General features: G+C 44.9%; 1 protein-coding gene across 2 annotated transcripts in view; it reads right to left on the bottom strand.

Moving 5' to 3' along the window:
* Positions 1 to 1,230: 1,230 nt before the first annotated feature.
* The window catches only part of SLC39A4 (solute carrier family 39 member 4), a 144,283-nt gene continuing 129,241 nt past the window's right edge, over positions 1,231 to 16,272 (bottom strand). For both annotated transcript variants that reach the window (XM_083145100.1, XM_083145101.1), the window contains 2 exons: positions 7,636 to 7,823; positions 1,231 to 7,551 (listed from right to left, as the gene is read on the bottom strand). In XM_083145100.1, coding sequence (XP_083001226.1) covers positions 7,423 to 7,551; positions 7,636 to 7,823 — 317 coding nt within the window. In that variant the 3' untranslated portion in view covers positions 1,231 to 7,422. The remainder of the gene's footprint in view (positions 7,552 to 7,635; positions 7,824 to 16,272) is intronic.

Below are 16,272 nucleotides of genomic sequence, written 5' to 3'. Positions count from 1 at the left end.
CGATAGTTGCCATCGATGGCAATTCTTCAACTGGTCATCGATAGTGCTAAACTATGCAATGGCTGACCATCGATATTTTTACATATCGATGGTCAGCCATTGTGTTTGATTGATTGGCCTGTGGGCCAATCAAACCCAGGGGCAGGGCTTCATGGGTGTCTGGGCGGAGCTATGCTCTGTGTCCCGGCACTTTGAAAAAAAAAAAGCAAAACATTGTTTTATTGTTCCATCCCCATCGATGGAAAAAGTATTCGACATTGGCCATGAACCATCAATGATTTAGAATCATCGATGGTTGATGGCCATCCCCAGACGCGGTGCACATGGCTAATGGGACCGGCCCGACCCGCTAGCTGCTGACCATTGCATTAAGCTTGAAATAATGTAACTGTGTTGTGTGAAACTGCCTCCACCAGGGTCATTAAGATTCCCGAACTGCACTGCTGGAAATTTCCGGGCTTGATAAATGCAGTCCGGCGTAACAGTGCCGCGAACTAATAAACGGCAGTGGAAACAGTTGCTGAGTGTCTCAATACACACTAAGCCACTGTCCATGTGTTCAAGTTCTTCCATATAACTGGTGATTTCATCACATATAAAGATAGTGCACATGTGTGATTAATAAGCCATATAGTCCGTTGGAGTACAGGACTTTGCCCGTGCTGCACCCCTTCAGTGGAACGCACTCCCTCGCTCCATTAGACTCTCCCCGACCTTCCAAAGCTTCAAACGGGCACTGAAAACTCACCTATTCATCAAAGCATACCCTTCCACTGCATAAACCAGCTGGTTCTCCGACCTCTTGCCTGTTTACATCCTGCTATCTAACCACCACCCCCTCGCTTGCAGCTCTTGCAATCTGTCTCCCCTTCCTACTAGATTGTAAGCTCCTCCGAGCAGGGCCCTCTTACCTCCTGTTGTCAAAGCCCACTTCTCTTCACATGTCACTCACAGCTCTCCTATACTCAAACACTCAGGGCCTTATTCTAGTTCACTCTTAGAGGCAAATTCCCTCTCAAATGGACAAAACCATGTGCACTGCAGGTGGGGCAGATGTAACTTGTGCAGAGAGAATTAGATTTGGGTGGGGTTTTTCTTCAAAGTGAGATCTATATTGCAGTTTAAAAATAAAGTAGTCAATATTTTCCCTGCACAGAAACAAAATTACTCACCCAAATGTAACTCTCTCGGCACCTGTTACATCTGCCCCCCTGCAGTGCACATGGTTTTGTCCATCTGAGAAGGAATTTGCCACTACTTATATATAAGCTGTAATGTGTATTGAACTGTGACGCTCTTTATTTGTACTGTATTTTTGTTATTTATTCAATGTTATGCCAAGTTTTGTATCCCTGTACTGTTCCTTTGTACGGCGCTGCGAAACACTTGTGGTGCCTTATAAATAAAATAATAATAATAATAATAATTATATGTTACCAATAATCTAACAGATAAATTGCAGCAGCAGCTTTTAATCAGATCTGATCAGCCGCAAGCAGCGGAATCATTACGCAGAAATACATAGCGGCACAGGAGAACAATAATTCCCCTTTAGGAGAACTACACAGGCTGCATAATCTGCCACTACTAATATTGTAGGTTTATTATCAGTCTACATTATGTTGCCAATAGCATAAGTTCCTACAATGGACTAAATAACTTGTGCTTATTAGAGAATAACAATGATATAACAGGTTTTCGCCCCTAGTGAACCATCTCCTATAATCACCACACTCATCTCATTAATATAATGATCACGTGACCAATATACCTTACAAATAGCCATTGCTGACAGTCTCAGGCACGTTTGTAGTCACATTTAAGAGATACAGTTGCAGAAGATTGATCCTTATCGCCACCATATTAACAAAGTAACAATATTCTCAGACATTTATCACACAGTTATATCATCATTCATGAGGGTATGATAGTCATTGGACTACAATAATAAACACCCACAACGGACAGCTCTATTCATACACATTAATGCACTTTTTCAGAATTTTTTTTATCATATTTCGCAGCTTTTAATGATATAATTATTAAAAGGTAAATATTAACATATTTCTTGGGACACTATGGGGAAAATTTACTAAGATGAATTTGTTAAAAAAAAATTGTTTTTTTCATAGGAAAATACGAATTTTGGGGGGCGTATTCGTATTTTTGGCAATTACTATGCCAAAAATATGATTTTTCCTATTCGTATTGATGGGACATTCGTATTTGTATTTACAAATACGTATGAATACACCATCGATAGAATACGTCAGGAATCACCATTCAAAAGAATGGTGATTCCTGATTTACTAAGCAGCCGTATTGAAAATACGGCTGCTAATTAGCCTAAAACGGCCGAGAATTGCCAGCCAAATACGCCATTATTTCCCTGTTGTATTTGGCAGAAGCCTGCATGGATCAGTCAGATCCATCAGATCAGTCAGATCCATCAGATCAGTCAGATCAGTCAGATCCGTGCAGGCTTCTGTGTAAAAAAAATAGAAAAATACATTTCTCTTCAATCCTGAAATAGTCCAGGGCTCTTGGCAAAAAAATAAACCGACAGATCCCAAACCAAGACGGACTGAGCAGGAGCCGCACGTATCTTTGTTGCGGCTCCGCCCCCCGAATACCGGCTCCGACCCCCCCCCCAATTTATTTATTTATTTTTCTATATTTTTTACACATTGCAGCCTGCACGGATCTGACTGATCCACGTATATACGACTGCCAATACAAATGGATACGCCATCGTATTTGTATTCTTAGTAAATTTCCCCCTATATAGCAAATTAACAAGTACAATGAGTGCTGAACAAGCAAAATAAGTCAGCCTTGAGAGCCCCATGTAGGAATGATGTGATAGATGAGCTTATCTCTACCCCACGCCTCCCAGGAATCCTCCATAGCCTGTTATTCCAGAAATACGTGTTTATTGTTTGCAGTTCCTGTCATGCGTACGGGTGATACATTTCATGCACATGGTAACCTATCCAGTATACAAACACGGATCACTCATCCCCTGGTTACAAGTATAACCTGAGTACAATGCTCGGAAATGTTATATTGGTACTTGTTTCCTAGCACAGCGCCCGGATGTGATTTTCTGTCAATTACCAGCTTTAATTGCCGGTAAAGACATTGAATCCAATGTAAAAATTGCGTCGATTGCGTCAATCGCATCGCATGCGATTTGGTTGGTATGCGATGCGATCAACGCGATTTTTGCAGCCCCGATCAATACAATTAAAATTGGTGGCGCCGTGCTAGGAAACAAGTACCGTTATATTACACTGCGAACACCACTAGGAGGCGCTCTGTGCCAGCCGGAGCACTCCAGGCAGTGCTACACAGGTGATACCCAGTGGTGAGTTATACAATCTATACTGCAGGTATCACCAGAGAATGTGGCCAATTCAGGAATACGTTTGAAAGATTTCAATTAGAAGACACGTAAGCCATAGTGGTTATTGCAATGGAACCAGGCGAGGAATAAAGTGACTGGAAACACAATGGAAGAACATGCCAGATAGTCCATGGAGAGGAATTTGTTCACTGGACACTAATGCAGAGAAAGGAGCTGTGTGGGTCTTTTGGCAATGGACCGGTACCCTATTCTTGGATGTTGGAAATAACAGTTAGAAATGGGGTAACCCATGTCCAGGGGTGATGGCTGGGGAACTGTTACATTATTCTATGGATTTCTGTGTGATCCAGAGGAAAGGCAGGAGGCATTGCTGAGGCCCAGGTATAGGGGTAACACCTGATGAAGGGTTACATTATTCTGTGGATTGCTGTGTAGTCCGGAGAAATGAAAAGAGCCCTTGCAGGGGGTGATGCCAGAGGAAAGGTTACATTGTTCTATGGATTGCTGTGTGATCCTGAGGAAGGGTAGGAGGCATTGCTGAGGCCCGGGCCCAGGGGTGATGCCTGAGGAAAGGTTACATTGTTCTATGGATTGCTGTGTGATCCTGAGAACAGGCAGAAGGCGTTCCTGAGGTCCAGGTACAGGGATGATGTCTGAGGAAAGGTTACATTGTTCTATGGATTGTTGTGTGATCCTGAGAACAGGCAGAAGGCATTCCTGAGGTCCAGGTACAGGGATGATGTCTGAGGAAAGGTTACATTGTTCTATGGATTGCTGTGTGATCCTGAGAACAGGCAGAAGGCATTCCTGGGGTCCAGGTCCAGGGGTGAAGCCTGAGGAAAGGTTACATTGTTCTATGGATTGCTGTGTGATCCTGAGGAAGGGTAGGAGGCATTGCTGAGGCCCAGGCCCAGGGATGATGCCTGAGGAAAGGTTACATTGTTCTATGGATTGCTGTGTGATCCTGAGAACAGGCAGAAGGCGTTCCTGAGGTCCAGGTCCAGGGGTGAAGCCTGAGGAAAGGTTACATTGTTCTATGGATTGCTGTGTGATCCTGAGGAAGGGTAGGAGGCATTGCTGAGGCCCAGGCCCAGGGATGATGCCTGAGGAAAGGTTACATTGTTCTATGGATTGCTGTGTGATCCTGAGAACAGGCAGAAGGCGTTCCTGAGGTCCAGGTCCAGGGGTGATGCCTGAGGAAGGGTTACATTATTCTATGGATTGCTGTGTGATCCTGAGAACAGGCAGAAGGCATTCCTGAGGTCCAGGTACAGGGATGATGCCTGAGGAAAGGTTACATTGTTCTATGGATTGCTGTGTGATCCTGAGAACAGGCAGAAGGCGTTCCTGAGGTCAAGGTCCAGGAGTGATGCCTGAGGAAAGGTTACATTGTAATATGGATTGCTGTGTGATCCTGAGAACAGGCAGAAGGTGTTCCTGAGGTCAAGGTCCAGGAGTGATGCCTGAGGAAAGGTTACATTGTAATATGGATTGCAGTGTGATCCTGAGAACAGGCAGAAGGCGTTCCTGAGGTCCAGGGATGATGCCTGAGGAAAGGTTATATTGTTCTATGGATTGCCGTGTGATCCTGAGAACAGGCAGAAGACGTTCCTGAGGTCCAGGTCCAGGGATGATGCCTGAGGAAAGGTTACATTGTTCTATGGATTGCTGTGTGATCCTGAGAACAGGCAGAAGGCGTTCCTGAGGTCCAGGTCCAGGGGTGATGCCTGAGGAAGGGTTATATTATTCAATGGATTGCTGTGTGATCCTGAGAACAGGCAGAAGGCGTTCCTGAGGTCCAGGTCCAGGGGTGAAGCCTGAGGAAAGGTTACATTGTTCTATGGATTGCTGTGTGATCCTGAGGAAGGGTAGGAGGCATTGCTGAGGCCCAGGCCCAGGGATGATGCCTGAGGAAAGGTTACATTGTTCTATGGATTGCTGTGTGATCCTGAGAACAGGCAGAAGGCGTTCCTGAGGTCCAGGTCCAGGGGTGAAGCCTGAGGAAAGGTTACATTGTTCTATGGATTGCTGTGTGATCCTGAGGAAGGGTAGGAGGCATTGCTGAGGCCCGGGACCAGGGGTGATGCCTGAGGAAAGGTTACATTGTTCTATGGATTGCTGTGTGATCCTGAGAACAGGCAGAAGGCGTTCCTGAGGTCCAGGTCCAGGGGTGATGCCTGAGGAAGGGTTACATTATTCTATGGATTGCTGTGTGATCCTGAGAACAGGCAGAAGGCATTCCTGAGGTCCAGGTACAGGGATGATGTCTGAGGAAAGGTTACATTGTTCTATGGATTGCTGTGTGATCTTGAGAACAGGCAGAAGGCGTTCCTGAGGTCCAGGTCCAGGGGTGAAGCCTGAGGAAAGGTTACATTGTTCTATGGATTGCTGTGTGATCCTGAGGAAGGGTAGGAGGCATTGCTGAGGCCCAGGCCCAGGGATGATGCATGAGGAAAGGTTACATTGTTCTATGGATTGCTGTGTGATCCTGAGAACAGGCAGAAGGCGTTCCTGAGGTCCAGGTCCAGGGATGATGCCTGAGGAAAGGTTACATTGTTCTATGGATTGCTGTGTGATCCTGAGAACAGGCAGAAGGCGTTCCTGAGGTCCAGATCCAGGGGTGATGCCTGAGGAAGGGTTACATTATTCTATGGATTGCTGTGTGATCCTGAGAACAGGCAGAAGGCATTCCTGAGGTCCAGGTACAGGGATGATGCCTGAGGAAAGGTTACATTGTTCTATGGATTGCTGTGTGATCCTGAGAACAGGCAGAAGGCGTTCCTGAGGTCAAGGTCCAGGAGTGATGCCTGAGGAAAGGTTACATTGTAATATGGATTGCTGTGTGATCCTGAGAACAGGCAGAAGGTGTTCCTGAGGTCAAGGTCCAGGAGTGATGCCTGAGGAAAGGTTACATTGTAATATGGATTGCAGTGTGATCCTGAGAACAGGCAGAAGGCGTTCCTGAGGTCCAGGGATGATGCCTGAGGAAAGGTTATATTGTTCTATGGATTGCCGTGTGATCCTGAGAACAGGCAGAAGACGTTCCTGAGGTCCAGGTCCAGGGATGATGCCTGAGGAAAGGTTACATTGTTCTATGGATTGCTGTGTGATCCTGAGAACAGGCAGAAGGCGTTCCTGAGGTCCAGGTACAGGGGTTAAGCCTGAGGAAGGGTTACATTATTGTATGGATGGCTGTGTGATCCTGAGGAAGGGTAGGGGGCATTCCTGAGGCCCAGGTCCAGGGGTTAAGCCTAAGGAAGGGTTACATTATTGTATGGATTGCTGTGTGATCCTGAGGAAGGGTAGGAGGCATTGCTGATGCCTAGGTCCAGGGGTGATGCCTGAGGAAGGGTTACATTAGTCTATGGATTGTTGTGTGATCCTGAGAACAGGTAGAAGGCGTTCCTGAGGCCCAGGTCCAAGGATTAAGTCTGAGCAAGGGTTAAATTATTCTATGGATTGTTGTGTGATCCTCAGGAAGGGTAGGAGGCATTGCTGAGGCCCAGGTTCAAGGGTGATGCCTGAGGAAAGGTTACATTATTCTATATGCTATGGATTGCTGTGTGATCCTGAGAACAGTCAGAAGCCATTGCTGAGGTCCAGGTCAAGGAGTGATGCCTTAGGAAGGGTTACATTATACTCTGGGTTGCTGTGTATTCCTGAGAAATGAAGAGGCATTGCGGTTGTCCAGGGGTGATGCCAGAGGAATCAGTTACATTATTCTATGGATTGTTGTGTGATCCTGAGGAAGGGCAGGATGCATTGCGGAGGTCCAGGTCCATGTGGGATGCCTTAGAAGGGTTTCAATATTATATGGATTGCTGTGTGATCCTGAGGAAGGGCAGAAGGCGTTGCTAAGGTCCAGGTCCATGTGGGATGCCCGAGGAAGGGTTACATTTGTCTGTGGATTGCTGTGTGATCTTGAGAACAGGCAGAAGGCATTGCTGAGGTCCAGGTCCAAGTATGATTCCTGAGGAAGGGTTATATTATTCTATGGATTGCTGTATGATCTTGAGAACAGGCAGAAGGCATTGCTGAGGTCCAGGGCCATGACATTACAGGGCAATGTTCTCCTCATAAATGGAGAGTAGCAGAAGGATAGCCCAGCCAAGCAGGAGCCCAAAGTTGTGAAGGAAGAAGATCAGCCATGGCCTCTTATCTTTCACATTCATCATGGCAGGCAGCTGGAAGAGAGGAGGACATGTATTAGTGACTGAGGGCTACATATGCAGCAATGGAAGATAACAGAGAAGACAGAGTGGTCTCACCATGTCTGCCAGTGCCACGTAGAGGAAGAGACCAGTAGCCACAGTAAATATCCACTGTTGGATGGCTTCATTTGCTGCTATGGAGAGTGCAATATACAAACCAATAAAAGCAGTGAGCGCACTGCCAAAATTCAGTAACAGAGCCCAGCGCACCCTGAGGCCGGCGTGGAGCAGAGCAGCAAAGTCACCTGGTGAAATGGCAACAAGAGGTTGTGTTAGTACTGGCACCAAGTTATGTATCATCCAAAGGACAACTCATATCTCTGCGTGTTCTGATAGAAGAGATGAAATACATACATGGACACATCAGTTATCAGCTGTAGGTCAGCAACAGGTAAGTTACTCTCTCCGACACCATGTGGTATAACTTACCTGCTGCTGACGTACAGCTGATAGCTGACCCAGCACCTGGGTCAGAGGAGGATGTGACGAAATTAGATGGACCTGGACTGAGAACCTTCATGTTCACCTCTCGTCTCTCACAGTGTAATGTGCTGTTTAATCCTTGGCCCAGTGTATACCCAAGAGCAGCTGTGTGTTATGTGTATTGTTATGTCCTGCAGGATTGTATGTATTGTACAGAATATTGCCATAGTGTGTGACAGAAAGCAGAGCCAGGGAGCTGGGCTACCTAATTACCATGTGTATCACATATGCTAGGCCATTGTGTAAGGTGTGATAGGTGAACCTAGCGATCGGAGAGGTATGAGGTGAACCTAGCGATCAGAGAGGTATGAGGTGAATGCTCGGCCATTGTGTGAGGTGTGATAGGTGAACCTAGCGATCGGAGAGGTATGAGGTGAACCTAGCGATCGGAGAGGTATGAGGTGAATGCTCGGCCATTGTGTGAGGTGTGATAGGTGAGCCTAGCGATCGGAGTGGTATGAGGTGAACCTAGCGATCGGAGAGGTATGAGGTGAACCTAGCGATCGGAGAGGTATGAGGTGAATGCTCGGCCATTGTGTGAGGTGTGATAGGTGATGCTGGTAATGTAGCAGACCAATGCTTGAGTCAATGGTAAATTAGCTGCCATACAGAGGGATATATCTAGGTCAGCAGGTAACCTGGGAGATAACAGGTCAGACCTTCCAGGGGATGTACAGTGAGTCAGCAGGTTACCTGGGAGATAATAGGTCAGACCTCCCAGGGGATGTACAGTGGGTCAGCAGGTCACCTGGGAGATAATAGGTCAGACCTCCCAGGGGATGTACAGTGGGTCAGCAGGTCACCTGGGAGATAATAGGTCAGACCTCCCAGGGGATGTACAGTGGGTCAGCAGGTCACCTGGGAGATAACAGGTCAGACCTCCCAGGGGATGAACAGTTGGTCAGCAGGTCACCTGGGAGATAACAGGTCAGACCTCCCAGGGGATGAACAGTGGGTCAGCAGGTCACCTGGGAGATAATAGGTCAGACCTCCCAGGGGATGTACAGTGGGTCAGCAGGTAATCTGGGAGATAATAGGTCAGACCTCCCAGGGGATGTACAGTGGGTCAGCAGGTAACCTGGGAGATAATAGGTCAGACCTCCCAGGGGATGTACAGTGGGTCAGCAGGTCACCTGGGAGATAATAGGTCAGACCTCCCAGGGGATGTACAATGGGTCAGCAGGTCACCTGGGAGATAATAGGTCAGACCTCCCAGGGGATGTACAATGGGTCAGCAGGTAACCTGGGAGATAATAGGTCAGACCTCCCAGGGGGTGTACAGTGGGTCAGCAGGTCACCTGGGAGATAACAGGTCAGACCTCCCAGGGGATGTACAGTGGGTCAGCAGGTAACCTGGGAGATAACAGGTCAGACCTCCCAGGGGATGTACAGTGGGTCAGCAGGTCACCTGGGAGATAACAGGTCAGACCTCCCAGGGGATGAACAGTTGGTCAGCAGGTCACCTGGGAGATAACAGGTCAGACCTCCCAGGGGATGAACAGTGGGTCAGCAGGTCACCTGGGAGATAATAGGTCAGACCTCCCAGGGGATGTACAGTGGGTCAGCAGGTCACCTGGGAGATAATAGGCCAGACCTCCCAGGGGATGTACAGTGGGTCAGCAGGTCACCTGGGAGATAATAGGTCAGACCTCCCAGGGGATGTACAGTGGGTCAGCAGGTAACCTGGGAGATAATAGGTCAGACCTCCCAGGGGATGTACAGTGGGTCAGCAGGTCACCTGGGAGATAATAGGTCAGACCTCCCAGGGGATGTACAGTGGGTCAGCAGGTCACCTGGGAGATAATAGTTCAGACCTCCCAGGGGATGTACAGTGGGTCAGCAGGTCACCTGGGAGATAATAGGTCAGACCTCCCAGGGGATGTACAGTGGGTCAGCAGGTCACCTGTCTAGCTAATGGCAGGGGTAAGGCTGCTGTATACCAGACATGAGAGGAACCCTACCAGGGCAGGGTCTGTGTGACCAGTACCCCAGGCTGGGGGACACAGGACTGTCTAGCTAACAGTAGTGGTAAGGCTGCAGGATACTGAGATTGCTATATCAGGGTGCTGACTGCGAGAGGCTGCTGGAAGATCTATGTCACCAATTATCCTGCACCATGTGACCATCTGTTTCTGTTGTGCTGTCATAATAAAGACTTGATATAGCCTTGTCTGCCCAAGTGATTTGAATCCCACGAGAGTAACTACCTTCCCAGCTAAGGGTGGTTTCCTCACAGAGTACACAGACTGGGCCAAGTCTAGTGGATGCTCATAGGTCAGAAACAAATAGAAATAGAAACAATACCGCACCCTGAAACTGCTTCACTTTATACCACCAGGGATTACCACTCCCAGGAATAAAAACTGAGACACAAATGGTGGACACTGGTGCGCTGTTTCTGTATGCTGTTCACAAGTGAATATCTCCTCTCGTTCAATATATGTATCCCATAGGCAAATCACATGGGGTATGGAAAACAAGAAGGCCGGAGAAAATCAGATGTTTGCTCCAAAACACATCACCATTTTTTGGTTCACAAGGAATACAACTGACCTTATTACAAGGACCTATGTGCACATGAAGGTATCTTTTCAATCATCCAGTCTCACACTCTTCCCATGTATAAGGTGCCCTATAGTATATTCCTTGAAAGGTTTCTTTACATCCAGCTCTCATCCACCAGACCATATAAAAATACTGATAATACATTCAGTAGTCCGGTGGCCATTTTTTCTGTGTGCCACCAGATTAATTGCACCAAAATGCGGGTATGTGTTGTCCTGCTGTCCACGTGCTTTTTACTGGAACCGGAAGTGACCTTTACTTCCTCTTCCGGTCTTTGGAACGCAGATCACACCCGCTGGAAGGCAAACACTGAAGTGTCGTTTTTCAGCGGGTCTCAGTGCCATTTTGCCAGGGATGGGAATCTTTTGGTGTAAATGCATATACAGTATATATATACAGACTCCATTTTCTAGTAGAAGTAAACTTTGGTAAGTTTGAGGAGTCCTTAAAGTATATAAACTGTAAGGAATTATTTAGAGGTATGGATACTACTAAAAGGTGGCAAACTTTAAAAAAAATACTACTGGGGGCATTGATAAATTTATTCCTAGGGTAAATAAAAGAACAAATGTCAGAAGGAAACCGATGTGGCTTAGCAGCAAAGTCAAATTAGAAATAGCAAAAAAAATGAGGGCATTCAAAGCGTTTAAACAAGATGGGACACCCGAATCATGTGCCGCATATAAAGGATGTAATAAGAAATGTAAAAATACAATCAAGATGGCTAAATTAGTGACTGAACGTAAAATAGCCGCAGATAGCAAATCTAATCCCAAAAAATTCTACAGTTCTATAAACAGGAAACGGTTCAGGAAGTAAAATATTGGCCCACTAAAAAATAAGCAGGGGACCCTGGTAATAGAAGGAAAAGAGAAAGCGGAATTGTTCAATGAATTTTTGGCTTCGGTATTTACAAGGGAAGAATCTTCAGAAGATCTCCCACAGATTAAATGCTCGGCTCTTGATGGCTCCCAAACTGTATGTTTGAGTGAGGAAATAGTCACAAATACATTACAGAATCAAAATAGTAACAAATCTCCTGGCCCGGACGGAATACACCCTAGGATACTAAAAGAATTGAGTTATGTCATAGCACTACCATTATATCTGATATTCGAGGAATTAATAAACTCGGGGACGGTACCAAGGGACTGGCGCATAGCTAACATAGGGCCTTATTCTGGTCGATGCGTAAATTTCCGAATTCTTTCGGATGGCGTATTTTAGCCGTCTGCGCATGCGTAGGCAACGCTATGCGCATGTGCCACGCAAGGTCTCCGTACTTGTTCTCACTAATACCGTACAGAAATGTGCACCGCATTCACTCGGGAGATATGGGCGTATTATGGGCATCATTCGGAAGTACACAGGGGCGTAGTTTCAAAGTGGGCTAAACATGGGCGTACACGAGGGAGTGCACTAATTCTGGTAGGCGTGCATTCGGACTGAACACCGACTGCAAACGAACCAAAAGGCAAGAAATATGCGGTGTCTATAAGCAAGTATTTCTTTGCGGACACCACTCGGTCATGCGCTAGGCATTCGGATCGCCCAATCAGTACTCCCGCACCTGAACCAATGTCACCTGAACACAATACAATCCACTCCTCTACTCATTATTCATTAATTACACTCTTTTCATTGCTTCAATTGGAAACCTTGCAGCTTAAATGGACCATTACTAAACACACAAATCTATGCTGAAAGCACGGCTGCATTTGTCACACACATTTACACTGCAAGCAATGGACAGAACTTGCTTTCACTAATATAAATATACATGTCACTTTTACATTTACCAATAACAGCACACATTTGGGGATCAAAAGATAGTGGTATGTTTTGCGGAAATACACCGCATCGGTGCGTACGGCCATGTTCCTGTCCGTTCTGACGCGGTAAGACCGTGCAAACGCTGTAAGACCGTGCAGAATATGTGTGTGTCCACCACACACGCAAGGTTTGTATGTCGTCTGTAAACACGCCCTCTTCTTAAAGTGTGAGTCCGTCCGAATCCGGAGGATCGGTGGGCGTTTATTCGTACCATGTCCGCACAGCGTAGCTTGCGGACCGCTCAGAAAGAATTCGGAAAATTACGCACCAACCAGAATAACCTCCATAGTACTAATATGGAAGAAAGGCAGCAAAACTAACCCTGAAAATTATAGACCGGTCAGCCTTACATCCATTGTGGGGAAAATATTAGAAGGAATAATAAGAGATAGTATCCAAAATTTCTTAGAACAGGAGAAGGTGATAAGTAAGGCTCAGCATGGGTTCATCAAAAATAGATCATGTCAGACTCATTTAATTAGCTTCTATGAGGAAGTCAGTAGGGGGTTGGACTTAGGTAAATCTTTTGATGTAATACTGCTTGATTTCGCTAAAGATTTTCACACGGTGCCTCATAAAGGTTCAGTCTTAGGGCCTCTGCTTTTCTAAATCTATATATACCTCCTCAATCTATATATACACACCTCCTCACTTGGGAAATTAATAAACTCTTTTGGATTTCAGTATCACCTGTACGCTGATGATACTCAAATCTATCTAACCTCCCCAGAATTGTCACCTTCAGTATTGCTCCGTGTCTCTGAATGCCTTTCTGTCATTTCATCTTGGATATCATCTCGCCACCTCAAACTCAACATTTCCAAAACAGAATTAATTCTATCCCCACCGGCCAGGAGTAGTTACCAATCTGATATCTCTATCACTGTTGAGAACACAACAATTAATCCTACTCCACAAGCTCGCTGCCTAGGGGTCATCCTTGACTCTGAACTGTCCTTCATTCTGTCTTTAAATCATGGTACATGCATCAAAATTCATCCGTACCTTACACAAGACACTGCAAAAACTCGAATCCATGCACTCATTATATCCCGCATTGATTATTGCAATGGCCTCCTTACCAGTCTTCCTAAGACTCTCACCACTACAATCCATTTTTAATGCAGCTGCGCGGCTAATCAACTTGGCTAGATGTTCATCGTTTGCTGATCCTCTGCCAGGCCTTCCATTGGTTGCCTGTATATTACCGCATTCAATATAAAATACTTCTACTTACATACAAAGCCATCACTCTGACTACACCGACTTACATCCCTTTGCTTATGTCAAAATATATCCCCACCCGACCTCTCTGCTCTGCACAAGATCTGCGTCTCTCATCCACACTCATTACTTGCTCCCACTTACACTTGCAGGTTTTTGTCAGGCAGCACCTACCTTATGGAATGCCCTTCCATGCACACTAAGGCTCTTCTCTAGCCTCCAAAATGTCAAGCATTCCCTGAAAACTCACCTCTTCAGGCTAGCCTATCATATTCAGGACCTCCACACAAACTCCAGTAGCATTCATATCTAATTGCATCCCATCAGGACCATCTAGTAATCTGATGGGACTGCCATGCTATGGAATTCTATCCTTATGTATCCCTCCTATTATCCCTATAAATTGTAAGCTTGTGAGCAGAGCCCTCCTACCCATGTTGGTTTGTATCTACCCAGTTTGATTAATCACTGTTGTCTCCAATTGTAAAGCGCAATGGAATATGCTGCACTTTATAAGAAACTGTAAATAAATAAATAAATAAAAGGCTATTAATGAAACTAGGTAATTTAGAGTTAGGAGATAAAATGTGTAATTGGATTAAAAGCTGGTTGCACAATCGGGAACAGAAAGTGGTGGTAAATGGCATACATTCCAGCTGGGGTAAGGTCCAAAGTGGAGTCCCACAATGTTCAATATTGGGACCCATCTTGTTTAATATATTCATTAATGATATTGGAAGTGACATAGTGAGTAAAATTGCAATATTTGCAGGTAACACAAAATTGAGTAAGGAAATTAACTCAGGAGAGGATTTGGAAACACTACAAAGTGGCTTAAATAAAAATAAATAAAAAATGGAAACTTGAGTGGAAAGGTTGAAAATGCGGTTTAACGTTGAAAAAGGTAATTCATTATGGGAACAAAAATTAACAAGCTACTTATAGGATAAATGGAGTCATTATAGGAAATTCTGCTGTAGAGAAGGACTTGGGGGTCATCATAGATGAAAATTTGGGTAATAGTGCACACTGCTCAAATGCAGCAGCAAAAGCAAACCGGACACTGGCATGCATTAAAATGGGTATGGATTCAAGGGATGCCAATGTGATATTTCCTCTTTACAAGGCATTAGTGAGACCACACTTGGAATATTGTGTTCAGTTCTGGGCACCGCACCTTAAAAAGTACATAAATGAATTGAAACAGGTACAGAGAAGGGCGACTAAGCTAGTAAAAAGGTTTCATATCACTAGAATACACAGATAGGTTATACCAGGCTGAATATGTTCTCACTGGAGAAACGGAGGCTGAGAGGTGATATTATTAGTATGTTCAAATACAGGTTGGGAATCATATGGAACTGGGAGATGATTGGTCAGTAACAGGCCTATACTTAGGACAAGCGGGCATGTACTGAGGCTCGAGGAAAATAAATTCTGTACTGAATTAAGAAGAGGATTCTTCACCATTAGAGCAGTAACATTCTGGAACTCATTGCCGGTGGGGGTGGTTACAGCAACTACTGTTAATAATATTTTATTTCGAAATCTGCATTAAGACCCCGTGATTCTAACATTTTTAAATCTTAGATGGTTTTCATTTTAACCGATGTAGAACTGTTACACGAACGACACGTGCTACACAACCCACATCTCTCGGATCTAATAGGATTATATGGAGTGGGTGTGTTAATAGCAATGCTAACTACAACATCTTTAACGTTTTTTGCTCATCTGTAAACAAACTTAGGATGGGTTTTGATGTATTTTTTCAAAAGAGGATCTTCTCCAATATTCTCCAATGCCTCCTAATCCCACTAGCGACTTGTTTGTATTGACTTGAACTGTGTGATAAAAGATAATTCTTGATGATCTATTTGTGATTTCCTCTCAGTATTTTTCCAAACTTCCTATTCAAAAGTAATCCTTTCCCCATATTCTTAGCCGTCAAAATAATTTTCTCTTCACAACCTCTACCTCCGACTTGATCCTCTAATTTGTTGGCATGAGCCTCATACGTTGCCAGTTCCGAACAATTGCGACTAATACGTTGGAACTGGCTATTGGGCACACTTCTAATCCAATTATGGTGGTGGTTACTTTCTGCCCCAATAAATGAGTTACAGACTGTGGGCTTCAAAATGTTTTGTCTTTACTACCCCATCCTTCACAAAGATGGTAAGATCTAAAAAGTCCACAGATACTGTACTAACGTTAAACATTAATTTTATATTACAACCATTCTTATTAAGATAAAGACAGAAAGTGTTCAAATCTGATATGAGTCCATCCCAAACAAAAATTATATCATCAATGTACCATTGCCAGGGCACCAGACTAGCACCAAACGGGTGGCCACTCCATGCAGACGCCCATCCAACCACGTTCGTGTAAGAGTTCTACATCGGTCATACACTAATATCTGTTGGCATCTACAAATAAAACGTATGATATAGATGATTTCATTTCATGTAACACCAAATATTGCATTTATATGTAATTGTAGTAAGCAGTATGTGGGTAAAACCACAAGAATGCTTAAGGTGAGGTGAGCAGAACATACTGTATAAGACTTATTGGTACTCTTTA

The sequence above is a fragment of the Crinia signifera genome, chromosome 5 (genome assembly GCF_055691185.1).
Source record: "Crinia signifera chromosome 5, ASM5569118v1, whole genome shotgun sequence".
In the NCBI taxonomy this organism is placed as follows: Eukaryota; Metazoa; Chordata; class Amphibia; order Anura; family Myobatrachidae; genus Crinia; species Crinia signifera.
Note: the sequence above shows the minus strand (reverse complement) of the source record. Positions and strands in the feature narration are given on the sequence as shown.